This window comes from Rhipicephalus microplus, chromosome 2, assembly GCF_043290135.1.
Source record: "Rhipicephalus microplus isolate Deutch F79 chromosome 2, USDA_Rmic, whole genome shotgun sequence".
NCBI lineage: Eukaryota > Metazoa > Arthropoda > Arachnida > Ixodida > Ixodidae > Rhipicephalus > Rhipicephalus microplus.
The window spans coordinates 291251473-291279407 of NC_134701.1; the positions used below are offsets into that span (position 1 = coordinate 291251473).

General features: G+C 45.3%; 1 protein-coding gene across 4 annotated transcripts in view; it reads right to left on the reverse strand.

The window, feature by feature from the left end:
• Positions 1-27935, reverse strand: part of Nup98-96 (nuclear pore complex protein Nup98-96) — a 263228-nt gene that overhangs the window by 205916 nt on the left and 29377 nt on the right. For all 4 annotated transcript variants that reach the window (XR_005110629.2, XM_075882251.1, XM_075882250.1 and 1 more), the window contains 3 exons: positions 23179-23333; positions 10554-10728; positions 2121-2296 (listed from right to left, as the gene is read on the reverse strand). Coding sequence is in view for 3 of the 4 variants with exons in the window: in XM_075882251.1 (XP_075738366.1) it covers positions 2121-2296; positions 10554-10728; positions 23179-23333 (506 nt within the window). In the remaining variant the exon portion in view is untranslated. The remainder of the gene's footprint in view (positions 1-2120; positions 2297-10553; positions 10729-23178; positions 23334-27935) is intronic.

The window sequence follows — 27935 nt, forward strand, 5'->3', positions numbered from 1 at the left end:
CACTTTTTTTTTCGTTCAAAGGAAGTCGAAACAACCTTCAGTAGTAGTTTCGGTAGGATGCAAGTGATAACCTGCAAGATAATTAACGTTTTAGAATTTATTATACTTGGAGCATATAAGCCATCATAACAAGCTTAATAAAATGAAGAATTGATTTTGAGAGTAACATGTTCCTTTAAAGGGGCCCTGCAACACTATCAAGTAGCCATAGAGCCAGCAAACATGCTTATTGCCTCACAAATTTACCGCCGCAAATTTTTGTGGAATTAGTCCAGTACGAGCGGAGTCAAAAAATTTGTCGCACGCTGCAATTACATTCTCTTTTCTCGTCTTGATGAAATAGCTGGAAGTTAAGCAAAGAGGAATGTCAAGGCGACAGAAAAATATGTCACACGCATCTCGTGACCTTGAGCACCCTCCCCCCCTTTTTTTTTCTTTTGAATACGTTGCTTTTCAATGTGATCGCGCACGTGCTCGTGGACAAGCGGCGACCTCTCGTGGGTTTTTTTTTTTTTTTTTTTTTTTTGAGCGCATCATGCTCAAAATTTGAGCGCATCATGCTCAAATCAGCCAATGGCTGTGACAAGTTTTTTGAGCTTGTAGTGTCATTAGCCAAGGGAAGAAAGCAGTTTTTAGCTTTGGAAATTCATTGTGAATTACAGGCCCCGTGCTGCGCTATAATATTTGCCTCGCCTATTCTCTGTAGCCTCTACTACCAATCGGCAGCATTTTCTGACCATGTTCAATAAGTGTTGCAGAGTCCCTTTAAATTAAAAAAAAAGCTTCACAGCAAAGCGAATTTCCCCTGGAAATGTGCTTTCACGGCTTACCACTTCTACATTGCAGTGAAACCACCTTCACAGGCAGCGACATGCGGACTATTACAGTTAAACCTATTAATAACGAACCTCTACATAACGAATTCTTCTATATAACAATGTTTTTCTATTCCCCGCCGTTGCTCTATAGAAGCACATGTATTTGCGACCTCTATGTAACAAAGTAACAGCAGGAGACAACCTTGAAATAACGAATTTTCCCCATGGACAATCTAGGAATTTTGCTCCGCATTTTGGTACCAGCATGCATCCTTCGCGGCTGCCCCCCCTCCCCACCGACAAAGTGCGAAGCGGCGGCGGCGCGCACGGCACACCGGGCGAGAGTTAGCTCGCGGGTGAGCGCGAGGCAGGCCCGCCTGCCAAATGAACAGAGCATAGAAAACAATGAGAAAGAAAGAATTTAAAAGGAACAAAGTTAGCCTAGTAAAGCTTAAGTAACAGCAAAGCTAATTAGTAGTAACAGCAAAGCTGTGATATGGCCTCATCTAGCCACCGTAGCTGTATTAAACAATGGCACGATAGTTGCAAACACAAGACGTTTTGCCTAGCTTCGATCTTAAAAAGAATGCGTCGAAAGCGCATGGCTTGACAACAGATTGTCCAGGCGCCAGAAAAACCTCGACTCCGGCCGCTTGCCACGTGCTCTGCGCCAAATGGCCAGTTGCATCCACATAAAAAAATTCACCCCCCTCGTTTTTATTCATGCTCGTTCAAGACGGGTAGTTTCCTTTCTGTTTGAGCATTCGACGGCACTTATACCACACGGGGAGATCGTATGCGCCCTCCAAGCAATAGAGATGGGCCGACTCATTTGATCTGTGGTAACAGCACTCGCGCTTTTACCCACTCGCAAAAGATACGGTGCGCGGGGACATGTCATCAATTTGGACTTGTTACAAAACATGGCAGCGATGGCAAAAACACGCCTATAGTGTCCATATAATTGCTACTGCAATATAACAGAGTTTTTTATCGCTAAGTAAGTGTGTTGGGTTAGCTCTGCCTTCAGTTTTCCTTTTGTTTAATTTGCATATTTCTAGCATTTTCGCACCAAACCTGCATATCGCAAAATCCTCTTTAGAACAATTTTTTGGGGGAATCCATCAATTTTGTTATATCCAGGTTTAACTGGATTCTCAATAGATTACATGTGTGCAACATTTGCTTGAAACCTAAAGTTTACTATTCGCACGAACTTACTCAAGAGAAGTACCAGACACCACAGGATAAAATTAACACATTTTCATTTTCTTTAACAGTAAGACACAGTTTGGCATGTACCTTTTGCTGTGGCTGACCAAATACAGAGGTTCCAGTGGTCCCGAATGCAGTGCTGGTTCCAAAGGCCGAGGTGGAAGCTGGTGTTGTCATGCCAAAGCCAGTTGGCTTACCAAACACATTTTGACTCTGCGTTGTTGCCTGCCCAAATAGTGAGCCACCAGTAGGTGCAAAACTACCTGAAAAAGAAAAAACACCAGCTACTATACAGTCTACTGTTGATTAACCATAATATCAGCACATTCAGGGTAGAATATGTCACAGCTATTACAGACATCGATATGCAAAGTCAGTCAAATCAGCAATTTCCTTTACTAGATCTAAACCATTAAATATAAAGTTCACCTTACATGCAAAGTATATTCACTACAGAATTCACGTGCACACTGAGAATGCCGCAAAAATTTTGAATTAGAGTACAGCAGCATTAAAAAAAACCACCTCAGTCTAAGCTCATTACAGTCAAACATGGATATGTCGAAGCTGCATATACTGAGTGTTCCGCTTTATCAAGCTTGTAAATCATTCCCTTGAAAACCCTTTAAAAAGGTATAGAAATTCACACGTTTATATCAAACAGTATTTTTGCCTGCCATCGGATATACCAAATACTGTGAACGCTGAAAGGTGCATTTCGACACTCATTGCACCCTGTGACCTTCCCAGCACCATGCCTCTGCACACACCCGAAACGCTTGAAGAACATGAGGGCGAGAGGGCTCAAACTGAGAACGCATGGGTCTGAGTAGGCACCCCACCACCGCCTGTCCTTTCCTCAATGACGAGTGTGCGGGAGGATAAATTTTCTTGTTTAGCCTGTAATACTGCATAACATCTTTGTAAGTTGTCATCCGCTCAAATGGCTCATCTTCCTCCCAGCTCAACCAGGGCAAACCAGAGTCTACGGGTCCTCGAGCTGTCTGGTGTGAAGCCTATATAAAAACTTTTTTTGGAGCTTGTGATGCAGCAATTGGTAGTGGATGCCAAATCGATGAAGTCCTTGTCACAACACCCGTATAGCATGCTTAAAGCCAGCGAAGCAGTGAAACCTTGCTATGTAAGAATTGCAGATAAACACACTACCTTCTACTGAACTGACAGCGGTGGGAATGCCTTCCAGCATTTGGGAGCAGCCATTGAAGCAGGCAAAATCTACCTTTGAAGCCGCTACCTCTGTGTTCGGAGCACACACGGGCTTTCACGATACCCAGAGGGGAAAAAATTTAGATTTAATTTAGTTTATTGTTCTCTCAATTAACATATAATCATGCATTTATGCAGAAGCAGCAAGCCCACAAAATAAGCACCAAAAAAATTACACACTCACTCACATAAAACGTGTGCACCGGAGGCAGAGGGCGGGTGAAAGGGGGATGCACAGCTAGCCCGATACATTGATATGATAGGAAGTTGGCGCTGCGACGATCCTTTGCCCATGCTGAAGAGAAACCTTGCGCACGCCTTATGTACTCCCCCACCCCACACTCGTTCAAAGCTTGTTACAGTAAAACCTATTAATAGGTACATCTGTGCCCGAACGCCGCTAACTGCGCAATAAATGTAATATTCATTAATCACCAAGTACCTATTCTTTACAAGCACCATCGCCACTGAAACAGAAATAAATACAGTGCTACAGCAAATATTGCCTAAAGTGCCCACCACAAAGCCATTTCTCTTTGCCAATTTTCAGAAATTATTGGCACTCTCACACTATGTCGCACGGCCGTCCCACGGCGCGCGGTGGCGACACCAAGGAGCATTTTGAAGCTACTGCGACGTTCTTCAGGTTCGCAACTTCACTACTCTGTTTGATCAATTGCAATTATTGAGCTCCTCAAATGTCCAAAGACATTTCTTTGAGGAAAACTACACCTCGCATATTCGGCAGGAAACATTGGCGACCATGAAATGCACGACAAAATTCGGCAAGGCATGTCCCGCAGTATCCGCTCGACGGATTGAACACGCAACTGCGCCCTAGCACATCCACCATTGGCGCCTCATATGCCAGCAAAGAACTTATCATAATTGCAGCATTGCCTGTTGATGCATCAAATGCAGCGCCGCAGCCCACTAGATCAAATGCATGTGCCTCGTCAAGCCATGCTTTGAGTGTTGCCGCGAAATGCGTCGGGGATCGTCAAGTTGGTGGTTGGTGTACAAAAACGCAACTTGGCACATGTAGTGTATACAATCGAACCCCTTTATAGAAGACACTGATATAAGAGACAAATCGGCATAAAAGACACCAGAGTGCTCACACCAAAGTATGGTTTGATAAGAAAATGAATATAAGGTACCCTACTTATAAGAGACATGTCATGTACAGTACACTCTTAGTAAAAAGAACCTGAAGGGACTGAGAAAATATGTTATATTTAACAGGAGTTTCGTTCACTGAGAGGTGAAGATGAGTGCAGAATACAAGCCAGAAACCAAGCATTGCAGAGGCAATAGTTCCGTTTAAGCAGTAGTTCCGTTTAACAGATTTCCATTTACTGAGAGTCTACTGTAAAAGACAAAAATTGTCAGGAGCATGCCTCTTCTAAAAGAGTTTAAATGTATTCTGTCAGCCCAAACCTCGAGTGTTATCACGGACACCGTCGGCACCGTTTTCCTATCAGCTGAAGAAAATAGCCAGTGCGCAGCAAGTGCGGCCAACGTGAAAAAGACCTTGGCGGAAAGTCGGCAACAAACTAAAACTTGAGCTTCTCGGCGTCGACACGAAACAGGAGAACCCCAGCGACAGTGGAAAGGAATTCTTGATTGTACATTTGAGCATGTTTAATTATTTTCTTGAACTTATGATTTGCGGCGACAGTGTCTCGAAGAAAAGAGTACGGACTTCAGTGCGAAACTCGTGATGGCATGCTCAACGTGCGGCATGCGCGATGAGCGATTCCCTTCACTGTGGGCGACTGGAGATTCATCAATAACGTCATTTATAAATGCAACAAAGATCACGCAGCCAGGAATGTCACGAAAAACAAGCTCGTGAATCGGCACAAGCCAACAGCAGACACTGCTTACAGTCCTGGTCAGCTGTTAAGTGTAGATTCAAGCCCATGTCATTGTGAGAATTCAAATACAGTCACCAACCAATTTTTCGAACCTGGCGGAGACCAAGAAAAGTCAGAAAAATTGAACAGTCCGAGAAATTCGTTTTTGTCAGAAATATGAACTTCATTGCATCGGCAGGCTTAAAAAAGTCCATGATTCTGCCTTGCTTCATACCACACTTGGAAGCAATATGGTTCGCCCATATTTGAGCCAAGGTGACATCGTCACCGTAAATGCTCGACAAAAAGTGTCACCGCAGTGGCGATCTTCGCAGCCAACAGCTGCGGGCGAACATTATTGCCATCATCCGAACCGCTCTTTGGTTGTGACACAACCTGGCGAAGAATTTCTTCGTCTGTGGGCTCCGCGCACAAAATTGTCATCGTCCTCACGAGCGCAGTCTTTAAACAGGGAGTTTTCGCCCCGACATTCGCCCTGACTGCAAACTGAAATGCACGGAAGCTACACACAACACTTCGCAGGCCTCGCGGGCCGCGATCGCCGCACGCTATTTCGGATTTTCTGCGGGTGGGCCGCGAACAACGACTCGCGTTACAACACATGCGCAGTGGCAGCAACCGCACCGCAAGGGCTCGCAGTGCGCTATTCTAAAACTCCCCAATGTCGTTGCGGCAGGCACATTCACTCCACTACTGCGCAGCTCCACCTCCTCCCTGTACGGTGCGATGACGACAGTGCTGACCATTACGGCTGACCAAAGACGAGAAAATGGTCCTGTGCCGCGTTTTCTAAAGCAGACACAGCCTCCAAAACTTTAAATATGACGTTTGCTTTGCAATCTTAGAGGCAGGAAGGCCATTTTAAAATTAAGCCACTAAGCTTAGTCAAGCCAGCAGAAAATCCAACATGGCGGCGTCCATACAGGTTCAGGGCGCAGCTCAAGACAAGCGATTTAGTCTGGAAAATCCAACTTTAGGGGGTGAATTCGTCTGAAAAATCGGTTGAAAAAATGCATTAGCCCTATGGGAACCCTGATGGTGCACTTTTGAAGTTCGAAATATCCAACAAGTCCGAATTTTCAGAGTCCAAAAAAACGGTCGGCGACTGTAATGTTATTTTTCCCCTTTTTATTCTTAGGACCCCAACCTTGGTGCAAATAGCAACAGCACAGGCCACATAGATGTGTAATTTTTATGCACAGTGTACACATACAAGCTTAAATACAACGATGAAGTGTTTGGTAGCAGCTTTCTTACACTATATTCAAAGACTTTGCATGCTAATGGCAAAGTTTTCATGGTTCCTGTGACATTTTTATAACATATATGGCACTGTCTTGTTCCTGAAAGGCAAAACTACATAATGATACTATTTAAACAATCTTGTTGCAATACCACATCAATTTATGGGAAACTAAATCTTCAAATTATTTTTTGCAGTTTCATGTTTTTAGATATAACACGTAGCCTGATGGGCATTTTGACATGTTTTTATTGACTCACAATAACAAGTTTGATATCAATGTGTTTGTACTGAATAGATGTGGCTGATGATGCTATTCATTTCCTTCTATATTTCACAACAATTGTAAACAATATGTGGCAGAAATTTCTCACTTATGTTTCTATCCATTTATTTCACATTTGAAGTTTAGTGCAAAAAATGAAATTAGCATCATTAGTTAGATCAGCTCTCTGGCAATCTGAATGCATACTTTGTTTTTGTGTTTGGCATAGTGAAATTGCATACTTCTGTTCTAATGCAGCTACCGAAAATCTACTCAGAGATTTGGAACCTGTGGAAGACATTGAATAAAAGTATCAAGTTTCATTCAATTCAGACAAACTGTAAAAAAAATTTTTTTCAACACCCCAACTCCCTTTAAAGCGACGCTACGCTGCACATCTAGGTTTTTGATCGGCGATGTCATACTGGCACGCTTTTCAATGGTCGCCACATCACCTTCGGTCTTTGCCAATAGTTACCAGAAAAGGCACCGTCGCAATCGCGCGGAAGTTGGCGTAATTGTTCGACCAATTCCAAGCTGCTGTAGGAGCACAAGTGTCTCGACCATCTCGTCATTTCACTCACAATTACTTTCAGTTCTACAAATACCTAGTGGCGCAGCAATGATGCAAGTTAGACAAGAGATCCTTTTGGAGCAGCATGGCGCAGTAATTTCCAGTTGGCACATGTTGCCACAATTGGCGCAGGTTTGCAACCACTGAACTGAGGGTGTACATGATGTACTACAGCTTTAAGGTTGAAAAAAACTGATATATTTTGTTAAATCAGGAAGCTTATCACAAATCAAGGTTTGACTGTACAGTCAAACCTCAATATATTGAACACGGATATATAGAATTATTGCCTATAATGAACGGTTCCTAAATCACGCGGGAAATCGCATGCATTATTGATTTTTATTTCGAACAAAGTTTGACATATAATGGATATATCGAACTCAGCCACCCCAAACCACCCGCGCTCCATTGACAGGCAGCGAGCTTTCCCACAACTCTCGAAAGTAGCGGTAGAGCGGCGGGCGTTTACGAATGCTGCACACATCGATGGCGCCGAGGGCGCCACTTTAACGCAGCGGCATACGCGCGCTGCAGCTTTGCGGTAGAGGTTTTTGAATGAGGAAAGTGAAGAGAAAAGCACGGAGCTGTTATTATCTTTCAATACGAAGGCACCGACACCATAGAGTTTCTCAAAATTACCGTAATTACTCGAATCTAACGCGCACCTTTTTTCCGGTTAAGCGAGTTCATAAATCGCATGCGCGTTAGAATCGAGTACGAACAAAAAATTACGGTCAATCTATTGCCATCGCAAATCCAAAATGGCCGCCCCCTACATGCGTCGGCATGGTGCGTCGGCTATTTCTGCCTATGTGTTTACCATGTGCGGCACTTCGTACGTGTGCTGAGGAGTTCGTCATCTAGTAGTGCATTAGCATCGACGACGTGAAAGAGCCGACTCCAAAAACTCAAGTGCACCACGATGCCGCTTTTAAAAGAAAAGTCATCGCGTGTGCAGAAACGGACGGAAGTCGGGCCGCATCGCGGTCGTTCCCGAAACGTGCGTGCGGGACCGGCGGAAACAATAGCAGAAGATTGTCGACAGCAAAGCTTCACGCAAAGGCTTCAGTGAACCACAGCAGGGTCGGTTTCCGCAAATTAAAGAGCTGCTCCGCGAGTATGTGCTTGAGGAGCGAGCGGCACAGCGGCCCGTGACGACAAAACTGCTCCAAGTGCGGGCTATGCAATTAGTCTTAGAAAAAAGTCTAATGCGGAGCCAGTTTAAAGCGAGCAGGTGCTGGCTACTTAACTATATGAAGAGGAAAGGCTCTTCCCTTCGAAGGGGAACATGCATATGCGAAAACTTTTGCGGAGAAGTACGATGAAAAGCTTTACAGTTTTCAAAGGTTCGTCCTAAACTTGCGGCGCAACAACGGCTACCTGCTTGTGCAAATCTGGAATGCCGATCAGACGCCTCTTTACTTCGACATGCCTGGCACCACAACTGTCGAGAAGAAGGGGGCAAAGCAAGTTCGCGTGCTGACATCGGTCCACGGTAAAACAACAGTAACGGCAATGCTCTGTTACACGTCAGATGGGCACAAGCTTCGCCCGTACCTCATATTTAGATGGAATACAATCCCGAAAGGAATCGTTTTTTCGAGTGGTGTGATCGTGCGGGCCAGCGAAAAAAAATGGGTGCGCGTTGCAATCGATGTCTTACGTTTTTTTTTTTTTTTTTTCGCGGTGGAAATCGGGTGCGCGTTACAATCGAGGGTGCGGCAGAATCGAGTAAATACGGTAACTAGAGGGCACTCTGGCGTTGCAATCGTTCAGCGACCATGGGAATGATGGGTAGTACCTATATTTGCCTAGTCTTCGTACTTGCGGGCGGCGAATCGTACTTGCGGCTTCGTTTATTGCTGGTTACCGTTTTGTTTTGAAAGACAGAACGAACTCTTTTGAACTTTGTGAGCCAATTTGGAAAAGTAATTCGAAAAAAATGGGGCGGTGAAGCACAATTGCTAAACATTTGCTAATACTTGTTTCGTAAGAAAACAGCTCCAAGCCATACAAACACACACGGAGCCAAAAGCAGGCCAGAAGTACTAATATTAGACAAATGTGTGTACTACCCATCATTCCCATGCTCGCTGAAGCGCCGTGTGTTGCAGCTCCCATAGACACTAGCGTCAGAGTTCCCTCTAGTAAGTATTGTGGGAAACTATGACCGACACTGCTTCGCGCTGGGGAAGGGGGAGTGGGAGGTAAAGATTGAGGAGGAAAGTATAGGAGGGAAAGGACGCAAATGACTGTCTCGGACGCGGCCCGCGCTGCCGCTAGGAAAGGGAAAGCAATCAGGCGAGCCGGCATGGGTGCGCCATGTGCGCGCTTTACACCCGGATTCACGCCGCAGCCTTGCAGCTTGCAGTCGTTGCAGTCTCTATGGTGTTAACGGCACACTGCGCACTTGTTGCAAGCTCCTCCCCCGTAGCATCCGCAGGCATCGGTCGTTGTGCTCGCAGTGTTCGTGCGTTCAGAGTTAGGCCTGTCGCGCGCTGGTGCGCGACAGGCCTAACTCCGAACGGCGGAGCTCACAGCGGAGCTCACAGATGTGGAGATTGTTGCCGAAGCTACTGCTGAGCAGCCAAATGAAGACTCTGCCAAAATGGATCCCGCAAGCCCTGATGGTACCCCGCCCTCGACATCAGCTGAGGTCTTAGCTGCCTTGGCCCTTGTGCGCCGCCACTGCGGCGCGATTGAAGGCACCGGCCTATCACTTATGGATCGCCTGGACTATATTGAGGACGCAGTCGTCAAACACGCAATGGCCAACAAAAAGCAGGCTACTCTTTTTCAATATTTTAAACCAACACAATAAATACTATGTTTGAATCTTCAAGTGAGTATTTACTCCACCACGCTTGAACGGTTCGTTGGTTGTTTTCAGCAAGCTGTTGACGCATTTTTTTCGCGATTTTTTTATATCGAATTCTGGATATATCGAACTATTTCGCGATCGCCGCACCGTTCGATATATCGAGGTTCATCTGTACTCTGTTTCGATCAGGTAGATGTCAAGTTCTACAGTAAAACCAACAATTATATTAAGAGTCTCAAGACGGCACGCTTCCATTTTCTTGAGTGACCAGCAGCAGCTAAAGAATATGATTTCGCAAATGGAGTGACGACACATCTGGGCACTTTCACATTCTTTTCAAATTACAGTTGCTCAATCATTAACTTCTTGCTACCTTATCAAGGGCACATAAGCAGAACTAAAGTGCACATTTATGACAAAAATTATCCACAAAAAGTGTTTTCACAAAAGGTGCTTTCAAGCATTGGCATTCAGCACGGAATGCAAGGTAGCTCACAGAAGACCCACCAGTAGTGGAAGTGCCGAAGAGCGGCTTGTTTTGGGTGGCACCAAAATTGAACGTTGACTGCTGAGTGGCAGGAGTGCTGAAGATGGAGCTCGATTGAGTGGTTGCCCCGAAACCTACCATGCCCGCCTGGCCACCACCTTTTCTGTTGGCAGCATAATCCTCCAGGCGCAGCTCCTGTGGTGTGCGAGCACCGAAAAAGACAAATATGGTCAGTCTTAGCAACTTGTCACGTTTATCTTTACATGACAATGTCTCCATTTTGACAAAGCTCTAATATGTTTGAATAATTTATGTCTCCTCACGCTACTGTGGGCACAACACATGCAAGAAGAAGCTCATCATGCACCGATTTCCTTCTTTTTTTTTATAATAAATGTGATATTCTTCGATGAGCATATACATTGTGATACTACCCTACAGCAATTCAGCAGTGCACAGCAAAAAAACATCGCCTAGAAAAACATCCCTGAATTAAAAAGTAAAAAGTGATAGGCTAAACCTGTACCCAAATAATATGGCAATAAACTTTGGGCTAGCAGAATGCTTCTTTAAATGGGGACACGTGTCTTATAACGGTAAAAAATGGTCGAAAAATTTATTTTTTACAAAAGTTATTTTCGGGGTGTTTGTACTTCTGAGCACCTACTCTCAAATTGCTAACACTGAATTTGGTCGGGAAATGCGATAAAATCGGCCTTCAATGGACTCCGGTCACACTAAAATGCCCCCAAAAGAACGAAATTTGTTCGAACTTCCCATGCGCGTCATGTGCGTTGCGGCAAACCGAGCGCCGCCATCTTAGGCTTGATTTGAAACTATTTTTTTTTTGGTGTAATCAACTACTCACCGTAGACAGCTAAATAGACAGCTAAATGGACGCCGGCTATCTTCATGTCCCACTACAATTCTCACGTAGCCTGCAAAATAGACAGCTCCAAGAAGACCGCATCGCAAACAAATACGATGCAGGCTACTTTGCTGTCCAAAAAAGAAGGCAGCTCAGCGAATCGCTCAAATAAATCAAATCTCACCGAATGGTCATCTGCACACAAGCAGACACTTCTCTAGACGCTCAGTGTGAATAACGTTTACTTTATTTTACCTCAAAACTGAAAATGCTGGAATCCAGCGCATGCCAACTTGTTGCCAGCCGTAGCTAACGCCGCATGGTGCTGTGCAGCCTGTCCTCTGACAGTGAGCTGCGCTGTTGACCTATGGTCTGTTGTCGACATGTTCGCAGACTTGCGAAAGGCTGTTATGCAACAGACCCTTCGGAACTGTTTTTGCTACGGGAACTTTATACTGGATGCTGAGACGGCCGTCTCGCCTGGAGTGGACATTGTGTGCGACAAACTTCCACTCCCGGACATTGCCTTTGACAATCTGCACGCCGCCAGCGGGATATCCCTTGATTACAGCCGGGATATCCCTTGGGGGCTTCACCGACACTGACTAAGACCTCAAGCTGTGTGCAGAATTGTCGATGATGAAATGATTCGTCAAGTTACGGAAAATTCTGATGACTCTGACACTGAGATCGAAGAGGCAGCGCCTACAAATAACGAGTTCAGAACTGATGCGAGCACTGACACGTCATTGGTGTAAACTAAAGTTGAGGCAGACATCGTCGCAGGAAAGTGGAATGCTGTGCAAAAACAATAAGCATTTTGTTTTTTTTTTTTTTTTTGTGCCCAAGTGTTTACAAGTGTGGTAGCGCCGGCAACATTGAATTTTTTTTCCCATTTTTTTCGGCTTTTTTTAGAGCCACTTAAACGATGCATTTGCTGAATTGCAATGGAAACCTGTACTCTTGCCATGGCCCTGGCAGTCAACAAAAAGCCTATTAAAAAGTGCGTTTTCACTTGCATTCGTTTTTCCAGACTACCCGATTTTACGGACATTTTCGCGGTCGCTTGAGGGTCCGGGAAATAGGACGTCAACTGTACACCAATTTATCGATAGGGGAATCAGCCACGTTTTTATGCGAAAATCAACAATACTTAGCAACATGGAAGGAAACTGAAGTTTTTAATCCATTCCACCTGCTGGTTTAACTTACCATAAAATTAAAAAAAAAACACTCACGTAAGTGCTTTTTGCAGCAGCTCTCTGCTATTACACATTTTTCTCATTCCCATTCAAAGTTAACATAATGCTTTGATAAGACTGCTTTTCTACCAGGGCCAATACAGTAATGCCTTGTTATTTTGAAGCAGTAAAAACAAGAAAAGATTTAGGCAAACAAGGTTGCCCAGATTGCAGTGAAAGGTCATGTTATTTATCTAAAAAATTCACCACTACTGAACAGCTTTTTAACAAAAGCTTCTAAACTAGCTCTTTGTGAAAGTTCTTGAAGAAAACACAAAAGACATTCCACAACTATCAAGCAGATGCATCTTGTGGTCCTGCCACTTTGTTCGGTGCAGAAAGACTAAGCAAAGCTAGTCTGCTTCACAGTGACACTAAGACCTAGGAAGGCAAGGTCGAGCTACCAGACACATTGCTCATGCCAATCATCCCTGATGCTGCACTCAACTTGACTTCCCAGCAATGGAAGCATGTTTCGCTTCTCACCAGATGTCAATGCTTATTTTCAATACTGCAGCTTTCACCAAGTGCAGGCTCTGACACAAAACTGTCTTGCTTCATAATAGACTTGCTAATGTAAACCATTATCAAGTCCAGAGCATCTCCGTGTTGTGTTGGACAAGCTTCCCATGATGGCATGCCAAGTTGCGGCCGGCATGCTAGGCGTAACAAGCTGTGTCATGTACTTTCTTGTCTCTCATGTCTTTTTTTTTTTTTTTGCTGACTGTCATGACTATCTGTCTGCTGGTAGTGAATGCAGACAATAAAAACTGCAGTTTGCTGCTGAGTCGACAAGATGTCTGAAACTGTTTTTAAGAACACCAGGGTTGCCACAGACAAATGGAGCAGGATTCGGGGCAGCAGTATGTTACTTTTTTACAAAATCCCAAGTTTGCAGCAGCATAGAAAGATAGCTCATATTTGAAAAAAAACAAAAACAAATATGTACAAACCACTCAGCATAACCTAAATTGTGCACAATGAACATGAGCACTGCTATTTCAACAGAAGTGGTATTTTGAACCATCCCACTGTGCAAACAATCATGAAGTCCACAATAGCATTTGCAGCGTTTGTCAAATCCTTTGACAGACTCGCCAAATTCAAATATGCATGTGCCAAGCAGGCAACCTCAAAGTTCGCGTGATTTGTACAACAACGAGTAGGAATGAAGAAACAAAAAAAAAAACTAGAGCATTGTTTAGTTCACTGTTTCCTAGGGCTGCAAAAATGTCATACACTGCTCGAAATGATTGACAGTAACCTTAGAGATCTCCACCATCATACTAGTACTCGGAATTATATGGCGTATACACGCATGGGTAATTAACAGCATGTGCTGTATCTCATGACTATACTGATGATGATGTTTGAAGTTTTGTGGCGCAAGGGCCATTTCACGGCCAAAGAGCGCCAGTTCATGTTACTAAGAATATGGACAATGATTGTGATAATGATAAGCGGCTGTATAAGGGCCATAAAATTCCTCGCGGTAAGGCGGGTAAAAACATACAAGTAATAAAATCATGACCATGCCGTGAAAGGTGTGTGTGGTGAGGATAGATGACAAGAGTTGGTGATTATAAAAAACGATGGTGGATATGAATGGCATTAGCACAAGTGCCTCACTCGTTCATACCCTTGCGTCCAAGGGCCGTGAGGCAAGTGCTTTCTTGTGTAACCGCCGCAGCAAAAACCTCTCTAGAGAGGTCATGCTACGGAATGCCCGGGTGTATGATATGAAAATTATTAATTTCTTTTAAAAACGCTAACAATGATTTATGACTAAAAAGCGGTTCCCTACCAACGAACATTGCAGGGTGTAAAGGTATATGTTGTCGGTAGGGTAATGTAAAATGTTGTTTATAGTTTCTAAGTGTTTACACTGGATTAACATGTGAAGGACGGTTAATGGTTCACCACATCTGTCACACAATGGTGGATCACCACCAGACAAAAGATATGTGTGTGTCGTGTATGTGTGTCCTATCCTGAGTCTCGTTAGTATTACCTCTGTATGACGCGATTTCGATACAGGCAGCCAATGACCAAGGTGTGGCTTAATAACGTGTAGTTTGTTTTGTGTGTGTGTATCCCACTTGCTCTGCCAGTAGTCCCGGAGGTTTCGTTTGAGAGACGGCTTAAGATCAAGGGCCGGGATTAATATGGGTGTAGGGGCAGTGCTTTCGTGGACGGATGCAGCGAGCTGATCCGCCCTCACGTTGCCTTGGATCTCACGGTGCCCTGGCACCCAGCACACTACAACATGTTTGAGTGTGTAGAGTGTGCACAAAATGGAGTAAAGTGAGACAAGGACCGGGTTTTTTTTGTTTTTTAAGACTGTGCAGAGCCGTTACCACACTGAGGGAGTCTGTATAAATTACTGCTTTTTGTATTTGTAATTGTTTGATGTGTTTAGCTGCCACAAGTATCGCGTAAGCTTCCGCTGTGAAGATACTTGTGCGTGGATGTAGAGGGCCAGCATCCGAAAAGGATGGGCCGACAGCAGCGTAGGACACAGAGGAGTTAGTCTTGGAGGCATCTGTGAAGAACTCAGGACGTGTGTATTTGTGTTGAAGTTCCAAAAAGTATGTTCGGATATGGGCAATAGGTGCATGTTTTGTAACTTCTAGGAAAGACACATCGCAGTCTATAGTCTGTCACTGCCACGGTGGCGGGTATGCTACAGGAGCCATTAAACTGTGTTCAAGTGACACTGCAGTTTCTTCAGCTAGACACTTCAGGCGAACTGAGAAGGGCTGCCTCATCGAAGGCCTGTTTTGAAACAGGGTTGAGCTCGACAAATCATTAATTGTAGAGTATGAGGGGTGCTCCTTGTCTGCTTTCACCTTAAGGAAATAAACAAAGGACATGTAAGTTCTCTGCAGATGAAGCGACCACTCATTTGACTCAACATAAAGGCTTTCTACGGGGCTGGTGCGAAAAGCACCCGTAGAAAGGCGGATGCCCAAATGGTGCACGGGGTCCAGCATCTTCAAGGCACTTTGAGTAGCAGACTGATAGACAACGGCCCCATAATCTAAGCGGGTGCGAATGAGGCTTCTATAGAGGTTCATGAGGCATTGCCTATCACTACCCCACGTAGTACGTGACAACACTTTTATAACATTCATGCCTTTTAAACATTTTGTTTTTAAATACTTGATGTACGGTACGAAGGTCAACTTGTTGTCCAAGATTAAGCCTAAGAATTTATGCTCGGCTTTGACGGACAGACGTTGCCCGTTCAGTCGAATGTCAGGTTCCGAGTGCATGCCTCTCTTTCGAGAGAACAAAACACACGTGCTTTTTTGTGGGTTCAGTCGGAATCCGTTTTCCTCTGCCCATTTGGAGAGCTTGTTTAAACCTAACTGAACCTGCCGCTCACACAATGCCAGATTGCAAGACCTAAAGCCAAGCTGGACGTCATCGACATATGTACAATAAAACATATTGCGAGGGATGGTCAAGCGCAAGGAATTCATTTTTATGAGAAAAAGTGTGCAGCTAAGTACACCACCTTGTGGCACGCCTGTTTCCTGAACAAATGTTTGGGAAAGAACCGTGCCCACTCGGACACGGAATGTCCGGTTTGACAGGTAACTTTTGATTATGTGAAACATTCTTCCGCGCACGCCAAGGTGGGAAAGGTCTCTTAGAATTCCGAAACGCCATGTTGTATCATAAGCCTTTTCGATATCGAGGAACACAGAGAGAAAATCTTGTTTATGGACGAAGGCGTCTCTGATCTGTGCCTCGATACGAACAAGGTGGTCTGTGGTGGATCTACCTTCTCGAAACCCGCACTGAAATGGGTCGAGCAAATTATTTGTTTCAAGGAAATGTACAAGTCGGCAGTTTATCATTTTTTCGAAGACTTTGCACAAGCAGCTTGTAAGTGCTATAGGCCTATAACTCGAGGGTAAAGAAGGGTCTTTGCCCTCTTTCAAGATGGGAATAATAATAGCCTCTTTCCAGGAGGTAGGAATAGCGCCAGAAAACCAGATAGCATTGTACAAACAAAGTAAGGTTTTTCGTGTTTCGATTGGTAGGTTTTTTAACATTTCATACACCACACGGTCAGAACCTGGGGCAGAAGTACTGCAGGAGTTTAGAGACATTTGCAGCTCAGCTAGACTGAAAGCTTGGTTATATGCCTCGGATCTAGTGCATTTGTGTTCAATTTTCTGCTTTTCTATTCTTGTTCTGTATTTTTGGAAAGTGTCAGTATAGTGGGATGAGCTGGACACCTGTTCGAAGTGTGCACCGAGGAAGTTTGCCTGATCTTCCAAGGTATCACCCCGAGTGTCCACGAGTGGAAGTGTGTGTACTTGTTTTCCTGCTATCCTACCGACCATGTTCCAGACTTTAGCCTCCTGTGTGTATGAATTGATCCCTGACAAAAACTTCTGCCAGCTTTCTCTTCTGGCCTGCCGACGCGTTTACCTGCCTTGAGACTTTATTTTCTTGAAGGTGTCAAGATTTTCGGCTGTCGGTGAGTTCCGAAGCAGCCTCCAAGCTCTGTTTTGCTGTTTGCGCGCGTTTCGGCATTCAGAGTTCCACCATGGCACACGCCGTTTTCCTGGGTGCCCATTTGTTTGTGGGATGCATTTTGTTGCAGCATCAATCAAAAAAGCTGTGAAGTAGTCGACAGCAACATCAATGCTTAAAGTACATATGTCACTCCAATCTATACGAGCGATGGTATGAAACCGTTCCCAGTCGGCTCTGTTTATGAGCCATTTGGGAACACGGGGTGTACACTCAGTTGCTGTAGTTGTGCTCAAAACTACGGGAAAGTGGTCACTTCCGTACAGATTACTGACGACTTTCCACTGAAGTAGAGGCACAAGAGATGGAGACACTATGCTTAGGTCTATGGAGGAGTAGGTGTTATGTGCGAGATTATAATAGGTTGGTTCTTTTCTATTTAGGAGACATGCGTTCGACGAGAGAAAGAATTGTTCGATCAGTCGACCTCGCGCGTCGCAACGAGAGTCTCCCCATAGCCTGCTATGCGCATTGAAGTCTCCAAGGAGAACATAAGGCTCCGGAAGTTCATCAATTAAAGAGTGTAAATCACGTTTTTGCAGCTGATAGCTAGGAGAGATGTAAATAGTGCAGATTGTGATTAGTTTATCAAAAAGAACCGCTCGAACAGCCACTGCCTCAAGGGATGTTTGGAGTTGTAAGTGTGTGCATGCAATTCCTTGATTCACTATGATGGCAACACCTCCGGATGATGTCATGGCATCATCACGGTCCTTTCGAAAAATAACGTATTTGCAAAGAAAATTTGTGTGTTTTGAATTAAGGTGTGTTTCTTGTACACACAGCACTTTTGGTGAGTGTTCGTGTAGGAGTTCTTGGATGTCGTCAAGGTTTCTGAGAAGGCCCCTGACGTTCCATTGTATAATTTGAGTGTTCATGGTGGATGTAAAATAATGCTGTGTGTACGAAAAGCGAGTGGCTGTTTACACGGGGAGATTGAGTTCACTTAACAGGGCCGTCACCAGGCCCTGTTATTTGCTTTTTTGTTTTCTTGGCGCGCTCCAAGGAGCCACGCCGCTCTTTCGGCACCAAGGGTGCCGACGTATCCATTGCCTCCTCGGAGGCACTGGATGCCCGCACGTGCGGGCTGTTAGTTTGGATTTTGGGCCTCGCCTGGTGAGGGGAGGCCTTGAGATCCGAAGACTCTGGAGTCTCCGGTCTCTGTTTGGGAGTAGGCGGTGTAGCCTGGGCTACAGCCGCCTTGGGGGCAGGTGCCACAGCCGACGGCTCGCTCTGCGCAGGCCGAAGGGGTGGCGAGGGCTGGTGCGGCGTTGCCCCCTGACGCGCCGCATCAGCATATGTTGCGCCGTAAAATGGCGACACTCTTCGTCTTGCTTCTTTGAATGTGATGTTTTCTTTGACTTTAAGAGTGATTATTTCTTTTTCTTTCTTCCAGTTAGGACATGAACGCGAATACGCGGCGTGTTCCCCGTCACAATTCACGCAGTGAGGCGTAGTAACACAGTTATCAGATGGGTGGCCGTGGCTACCACATCTTGCACAAGTTTCCTGACCCCGGCAGTTCTGCGAGCCATGACCAAATCGTTGACATTTATAACACCGTCTTGGATTGGGAATGTAGGGACGGACAGAGAGTTTGATGTATCCTGTGTCTATAGATGAAGGCAGTGTGCTAGATGCGAAGGTGAGTATTAAATGTTTGGTAGGTATTTCTTTGTTGTCTCGTCTGATGACGATTCGTTTCACATCTGTGACATTTTGCTCTTTCCACCCTTCAAGCAGTTCCTGTTCAGACATTTCAAGAAGGTCTGCTTCTGAAACAACTCCGCGTGAGGTGTTCATTGATCTATGAGGTGAAATAGATACTGGGATATTACCAAATGCTACGAGACTGCCAAGTTTTTCATAGTGGTGTTTTTCAGGCAGCTCAAGGAGAAGGTCTCCGCTAGCCATCTTTGTAACCTTGTATCCTGGGCCAAAGACCTCTGTCAGAGATTTAGCAACAAGAAATGGAGATATTGCTCTGGCTTGTTTCGTTGGGTTTTCGCTGTGCACAACATGGAATTTGGGAAAGCATTGTCTGGGTTGGCTGAAAATTGATATGTCATCGGTGCGTCCCCTCTTAGGCGGGAGACGATCTAGGAGACGGGGAAATGCAGGTGTTCCCATAGTAGTGTACTTTTTGTTCGGCAGCAATGGCGACCACCCACCATGGAGTCCAACCAGGGGACGCTGAAGCACTTAATAGCATAAGGCTGCAGACGCCAGCCGTACATTGCCACTATAACCAAATATAACTACTCAAGGTTGAGTAATTACACAAGGTTAACCCTTGCCGCCATGAAAATTCGGAAGTAAATGGAAGAGAGAAGAAGACAGGACAGATTTAAAGACGAGAAAAGACTAAGATGTAGGAAGAGAGAGATAGGAAAAGGCGACTGCCGATTTCCCCTGGGTGGGTCAGCCCAGGGGTGCCGTCTACGTGAAGCCGGGGCCAAAGAGGTGTGTTGCCTCTGCCGGGGGGCCTTCAAGGTCCAATCACCCAGCTTTGGCTCAACCCCCAGGATCCCCTTTTCCCCGGACACGGCAAAGCCACGCACGGCTAGGCGTGGGAGGGAGCCGAAACTCCCCCGTTAGCTCGGGTCCGTGGTGTCGCTACACACCAAACGCCTACTTGCGCAGGCGCCCCTGCGGGGGTCATGACTATACTGTGCAACAACTTATCGTGACATTGGAGCAAAGGCTACGAAGGTGGGGGCTGCCCCACTTTCGTGTTGTTCTGCAAGTATTACGGCAGCTTGCGGCTGGTTTCGGTTTTGCTCGCTCCCATTGTTACCGCATTAGGAAAAACATATACATGAAAATTATGAATGGGAGAAACATTTAGATTGTTCAGTGTACATTTTAGTGTTCTATTAAAAATACATTGTTCTTGAAGAAGTAAACAAAGCGTGGGTGGCTGCAGACTGACATCATGAACACCATGCTCCTTTAGAAAACGGGTGGGCTCGAGAAGTGGTGCTGTCTAAAAAATGGAACAAAACTGAATGCATTCTTGCAAAGTGTACAATAACTGTAATCAACGCCTCCTAGAAAAAGTATGCCTGAAACGTCACTCTCTTTTCAATTGAGAGCTTCCTGCCAGCACGCAATCTCTGAGGCCATGCCTCCTGCCGCGTGTTGTGACCGTCCACCGCATGCGAACGCTCGCCTCTGTACTGCTCAGTCACGTGACATTACCGTACCACTCTGACGTGACATCACAGCTGCTCGGAGGCAACTGTGACTCTGTGAGAGCATTGCTGTGTTAGCATGGGGCGGCCTCCAGAGGCGTTTGCCTTCGTACTGAAGAGGGAGGGTAAAATCGGAGGGTAGGGCAGCACGTTCACAGGGCACATTTCAGGCATAATTTTTTAGGCGGCATTGCTGTAATTTAATTACAACTTCCCGCAAGTGTTGCCGTCTCATAATAAATAAATTAGTATTTATTTCAGCAAGGCAAATGAGAAAGTGAACAGTAAATCTAAGTACTATTTTTTAGACGCGGTAGCAGGCATGCGCTTGGTTCTATAGCTTCCTCAGTGCTGTCAAGGAGAGTTGTCGCCGAGTACAGTACTAACAGCCCCTTCTAAATCTTAATACGTTTTTCCTGAAGACACCGATGTACTGCGACGAAGGTGGCTTAGACAGCATTCAGCATGGGATAGAACAAGGCCAAGAAATTTTGTAACTGCTACTCCCCCATCACCCTTTTTTTTCTCGCAGTGGCAATGGGTTTAGGGCACAACTTCTCAGCTGGCTGCGTTTAGCCAGATAAAGTAACAACGGCACATGTCTCTTGGGCCAGCGACATCATTGAATATCTATCGCTAGAGCGATGCAACTTCAAGAGCGAAAAATCTTTTATGTGCCGTTGCTACGGCAACCAATGTGGTCGGTGGCAACACTGGCAACTGTTGCCCATTGAGCTAGTTCTACCATGAAGAGCATGGAATCTGCATCCCCCTTTGGTTATTAACATGCCATAGCCACGTTTGCAAACTAGAAAATTTATTTTTTTTCGCAAAGTTTTTATGGCTACGGCTGCGCATTTTTGTCTCGAAGTTGCGCTGTCCCGCCGAAAGGGATCCTCTGTGGTCAGCGTATGGCGCTGTAGCCTATTCAAATGCTTCAAATATTTTAATGAATAAAGCAGTATTCAAATTCTCTTTGTATTGAATTTACATTATTGAAAATTTTGAATTATCCGATGCAAACAAACGAACGCATACTAGTCTGCACATAACAGCCTGTAAAAGCGGTTTCGCTTTTACAGGCTGTTATGCTTCTTACAGGCTTCTTACTGGACGCCAAGACATCATCTCGGCGTCCAGTAAGAAGCTTGCGTGGGGATAACAGTTTCATGGGGTCTTTTGCGTAACCGCCTTCTACTAGTCTGCAAGCATGCCGACAGCAGACCATAGATCAACAGCGTAGCTTTTCCCGCTGTCAGAGAGGAGCACAGGCTGCGCGGCACCATGTGGCTGTGGCATGGATGTGGCCACAGGCTTGACTAAGCTACAGCTAGCAACGAATTGGTGTGCGCTGGATGGCGGCATTTACAGTTTTGAGGGTACGGCAGCCACAGCGCGGTGGGTTCGAGGGTACGAAAACAATAAGAAATGGCGTCGTTGATAGTGATTTCGAGCCTGCGATTAGCAGTAAAATTCCAGAAAATCAAATGGCAAAAGCTATAAACGTCCGGAATATTGGACTTTTTAATACACTGACTCTATGAGGAACTTGACGGGGTCACAGATGAGTACGGAAAATCAGGCATGTCTGGAATTTCGCACATTGACGGTATATGGGTCCAAGCATATTTCTTAGCATTTTTCCCATCGTATTACAAAAAGAACAGTATCGCGCACAGTTCTGAAACATTTCGTGCCGTGCTGTAGTCACAGCCAAGATCTGCTCTGGGGGCCTTCTTGTCGTTAAAAGAAGCTCTGCAGCCGGCGCCAGCACAACGTGCCCCAGCAAAGTGCGGACCTTGCGCCTAATCAGAGTAGATATAAGATTGTACACAAAGTCAGCAGCTACGCACTTGTGGCGGAGAAGACAACTTGAGGCCGTAAACAAAAGAAACCCATAAACAGATATGGATGTCTCACGCTGACGCAAAACATCATCTCCATAAAATTTGAAGCTGTGTTGCTGTCATCCTCGAACTCTAAGCTTATCCTCACTCAATTTAGGTGGGGTTGCAAGACAGTTTCGAGCGGCGTGTGTTTTGCAGCACTGGTGCGCACCCATGCGCGAGACGACTATGCCACAGAAGCGACTAGTGGCACTATATGTGACCCGGTGTCTGATATAACGATGCAAGTAAAACCAAACCTGCTGGAAACTAAAACACACATTGGTTTATGCAAAAGTCTATCAAAAATCACTATGTGGCCCGAATGGGTGAATTGAAATTGATTCTGAAAGTTGAGTGGCTGGACTAGGTACTAGAAAGTGTTTGGTGCACGAGCAACGAATTTAACATGCTAAAATGGACGATCCAAAGCATCGATCACTGGTGATCGATTTGAATAAACGTAGTAATGAAAGAGATAAGCAGTGGAATTCATTAGATGCAAGTAAACAGCCCCTAGGGCAACTAATCTTTTTTTCTCGCTCCTTTGTTTTTGTGTTTTATTATATTTCAACACATTTTTTGCAGCACAAACGAAGGCAGTTCAGCAAGGCATCTGCATGATTTCAAAAATAATGTCTTGTTTCGTATCTGGTAAGTAAAGCACATTTAAATTGTTTTTTTTTTTTATTCTTTCAAGATATGTAGGATCAAATAAGTAAATAAAAAGTTTGGCATTTTTGTATCAACTTTAGCAAGAAAACTGTGTAGGAAAAGGGTTAAATCGGGCAAGACGATTGTTTCCTATCATTACTTCCAAGGTTTCTCGATACTAGGCCATATGAGTTGGTGGTTGCAGAGACAATTACTAATGCATGCCTGAAAAACATGATTGACAATCCTACCTCTAAGCTCTTGTTCTCGTACTCCTTCATGCATGTGATGCACTGGTGAGATGTGCTGATGGTGCTGGAGACGCCATTCTTCATCATTGTGTCAGTGCCCGTTGGTGGCTTGAACTTTATTGTGGTGCCTGTGGTCACAGAGCCAGTGCCAAACGCTGAAACAAAATAATGCGAAGTCTTCACATTTTCCTCCTTTCATGCAAAACAATTTCTACCTTTTGGCAATTCAAGGTTAATACTGGGAAAAACTAACCATAGTGTAAATGAACTCACATAAGGGAACAGGGTAAGCCCTATGCCCACCATGTATTTTAGGCGAAGTTTATGTACCGTTTTCTCTATAACCAAACGAGCTACTGTAAATATTTTACAATCATTATGATAATGAGCCATTGCTCGTTCTTACTGAAGCAGATTTGGCACTGAAAATTTCAATGCTCATTTTTTTTTAATTCTTTACTTCAGGAACCTAGCATATATATACAAAACATTTATTGAAATGAAAAAAAAAAGTACTACGATTGTGTGGGTTGGGCCAACATGTCAGGACTCCACTGGCCTGAGCGGCCCGCTACACCTGGTCGGGGAGCACTACTTGCACCACCAGTTCCTTGCTGGCGAGCAATATCTCCCACTGCTCCCTTCCAAAAATCTAGCCGGGGATTTGTGGCGAGGTAATTTCGGTTGGCCTGTTCTGACAATCCCACGTTATGTGGGCGAGAGTGGGCCTGCCTCCACGTCACGGACAGCTATCGCTGTACATCACGGAGTGAATTGCATGTTTGAACGAAAGATTCGGATATGTGTGTGTTTGTATACGGCGCCAGTCATAAGAGTTCCGCCTGATTAGAGCAGGGTGTGGTACACTGTACTTTCGTTGCTCAAGCCCTGCACTGTGCAGTGCCCTTGTGAAATTTCACAATAGTTTAGCCCATTCATACCGGCTATATTGCCATCATTAAAAGTGAACGCAGCATCAAGAGTGCACATTAACAGTGTTTGGTGCCCGAGGACAATGTTTTTTTTGTTTTTTTTTAGTGCACTCCCACACAAATATTCAATGACTCGATATGATTCTGAGTTTTCCCACGAAGGCATTTAGCAAGTAATTCTGGATAAGCTAGTTCCAGATAATTTGGCTAGAAGGGGCCCTGCAACACCTTTTGAGCATGGTCAGAAAATGCTGCCGATTGGTAGTAGTGGCTCCCAACAACACGAGAGCCAAATAATACAGCGCAGCATGCGGCCTGTAATACACAATAAATTACCCGAGTCAGCTAAAAATTGCTTTCTCTTCTCTCAACAAATCACTGAAGACGTTCAAAAATCCTTCATAAAAAAACCCATCCATCAGCCATTGGCCGATTTGAACGCGGCACGCTCGGTCATTAACAGAGATCGCCGGGGGAGGCAGCGACTTGTCGACGCTTGCAGGCGCAATCACACTGAAAAAGCCGCGCATTCGAAAAAAAAAAAAAAGTGCGCAAGGCCACGAGGCGCGCGTAACGTTTTTTTTGCCTTTGCCATCCCTCCCTGCTTAGCTTCCAGCGCTTTCATCGAACCTGTCACGATTTTGAATAGGCCAGAGGGATTCGGTCCACAGATTTGTTCTCTCTCGTGACCCCAAAACATTTGAAGAGGATAATGAAGTAGCGGTCAAGGAGGAACAGAGTGAGGCAGTTTCACGGAGCCATACGGTCCCCGTTCAATACATAGAAGAGAAGAGACAAGAGAGGCTGCAATTGCAGCATGTGACAAATCTTTGTAACTCCACTCGCACTGGACGAACTCTTAAAATTTTTGCGGCATTGAATTCGTAAGGCAGTAAGCTCTTCCAGTGAATTCATTTCATGGTTACTTGAAAAAGTATTTCACGGCCCCTGTAGCAGCCTCAATAACAGATGCTGGAGGTGTTCTTTATGAACAAATGGTTAACCCTTCAACTGGGCTTTGTTGAAGTTACACCTGGTTTGGGAGTCCTTCGAGCATAGGCCGTGGGATTTATAGATATCCTTTGATGCCACGTGGAAATATGCGGACCGGACAGTTTTCCGCATGTCCTCCACGCTGTCTGTACTTCTTTTATGGCCCAACGATAATAGTTTTGGTGCTTACCAATGAAGGCACCACTAAAATGTCCCCGACCAGATACAGTCAAACATAAATATATCGAACTCGAAGGGGATCGCGAATTAGTTCGATATATGAAAAATTCGATATAAATATTAGAGGCCCAGAGAGCCTACCTGTAGCGGAACCTACAATAGGCACATTCAAGAATGACAACTAATTCTGCACACACGCCGCAACAGAATGATTTATTTGCATGAAAAAAAAAAATCGTTGATCTTGGCCAGCTTTTTCATTTTCGAAGTGAAGTTGAAGACGCTTGTCTCGATCTTATCAAGGCTGTCCAGGTGCATGTGGCCGATACAACGGCGAATAAAGCTGAACACTGCTGTCACTTCAGTGGCGAAGTATGCATGTGTAGCCAGCGCCTCCCCCCAACAATCCTCCTCGTCACATAAGCCCGGGCCTCCGAGATGGTGGGCGAGCAGCAGGTTCCTCTCCAACTGTCCCAATCCAGAGGTGGGCGTGGCCTGCTCTTTTGGCTGCACCGTGACGCTGCTTCGTATGGCAGCAAAGGCTGCCGCACTGCTGGCGAAGCTTACATGTGGCGAGAAAAGAGGTGGTCTTGTGCTTTTATATAACTTCGCACTCATTTTTATATAGCTTCGCACTGAATGTCGGGCCTAGGTGTACGAGAGGCAAAGTCAATCGCCGACTGATTTTTCGGCCCTGGCGGGGACCAGAAGAAAGTCAGAAACATCAAACAGTCTGAAAAATTCATTTTTGTCAGAAATATGAACTTTATTGTATCAGGCAAGCTTCAAAAAGTCCATGATTCTGCCTTGCCTCATACTACACTTGGAAGCAATTTGGTTCGTCCATATTTGCGCCAAGGTGACATAGTCACCGTAAATGCTAGACAAAAGCCTCACCTCGATGGCGATCTCCACTGCCCACATCTCGGGCGATCATCATCGTCATCATCCGAATCGCTCTCCGGCTTCGGCACAACCTGGCGAAGAATTTCTTCGTCTGTGGGCTCCGCGCAGGAAATTGTCATTGTCCCCACAAGCGAAGTCTTTAAATAAAGAGTTTTAGAATAACATTTGCAGGCACTGCGGGTGTTGCAGGTATAGCGGATGCATTACGAGATTTAGAATAGCGTTTGCTCCCCCTAGGGTAAGTTTAGGAATTTTAGCCCCGACAGCGAAATCAAATGCACAGAAGCTACAGACAACACTTTGCAGGCCTCGCGACCCGCGATCGCCGCACGCTACTCCAAATTTTCTGCAAGAGGGCCGCGAACGGCCGCGACTTGCGTTACAACCGATGCGCAGTGGCAGCAACAGCGCCGCAACGGCTCACGGTTCGCTATTCTAAAACTCCCTAATGTCATTGTGGCAGGCACATTCACTTCACCACTGCACAGCTCCGCCTACTCCCTGTGCAGTGCGATGACGACAGTGCTGACCACTACGGCGGACCAAAGACGAAAAAATGGTCCGTGTTGCATTTTATAACGCAGACACGGCCTCCGAGACTTGAATTATGACGTTTTCTTTCCAATCTTGGGGGCAAGAAAGCCATTTTAAAATTAAGCCACTAAGCTTAGTCATGCCGGCAGAAAATCCAACATGGTGGCGTCCATACAGGTTTGTGGCGCCGCTCAAAAGAAGCGATTTAGTCCAAAAATCCAACTTTTTGGGGCGAATTCATCCAACAAATCGGTCAAAAAAATGCAATAACCCTATGGGAACCCTGATGGTGCACTTCTGAAGTTCGAAATATCCAACAAGTCCGAATTTTTGGAGCCCGAAAAAAATCGCTCGGCGACTGTATATATTCTCAAATAGACTTTTTTGCTGTATATTCGCGCCACCTATATCAGAGCACTTAAATTACGATGCCTCTGCAAGAGATACAAATGTGCTGGAAATCGAGGTATTTAGCACCGAGACAAAAGGGACTGTTATGAAAAAAAAAAAACGTTATACTGTCAGAGACAAAATGATACATCCTTAAATTAGCTATCAGTAAAATGCAGCACTTGGCACGATTTTTTTCATAAATTGGACCGAAATAAATGCATTGACACAAAAAAAGTTTTCTTCAGTTCAGCCAGAAGATTTTGGGGGCAATTCTTGTTCGCAAGCGAAATAAAAAAAAACGCGTACGCAGGAATCCCGTTGTGCTCTGCTGTATGCCATGGTCTCGGCCGCCGCCGGAACCCTCACTCAATGCGCCCTCTCGCGACAGCCGGGCGCGTGAGGCTATACTCGTTGGTTTTGCTGGGGAGCGCAGCAACTGAGACGGCCAGATAGAAACACGCTGCGTGCGCGCCACCTTGGAGGCCATGCACAAGCTGTCGGCCTGGACATCCTGGGTCCCTGCGACTGCAGCAACTATGTCTTCGTCAGCGAGGCTCGCAAGGGCCTAGACATTGCAGTCCACTTCCACGAAATTGTCCGCAGACACTTGAGTGCAACTCCTGCTGGGAAGTGAGACGACAACTCGCGAAACGCGCCATTTATGCGCTCGTCGTAACAGTCTTCACCGGTTTCTGCAAGTTCCTTCGTCTCGAAGCCTGCCTTGAGGAAGAAGTTGATCACTGTGTCCATCTTCACGCCTCCCCAGGCATTGAAGATCTCCGCGCGAAAAAACTTCGCTGAGTATTAGACAATGCCCAG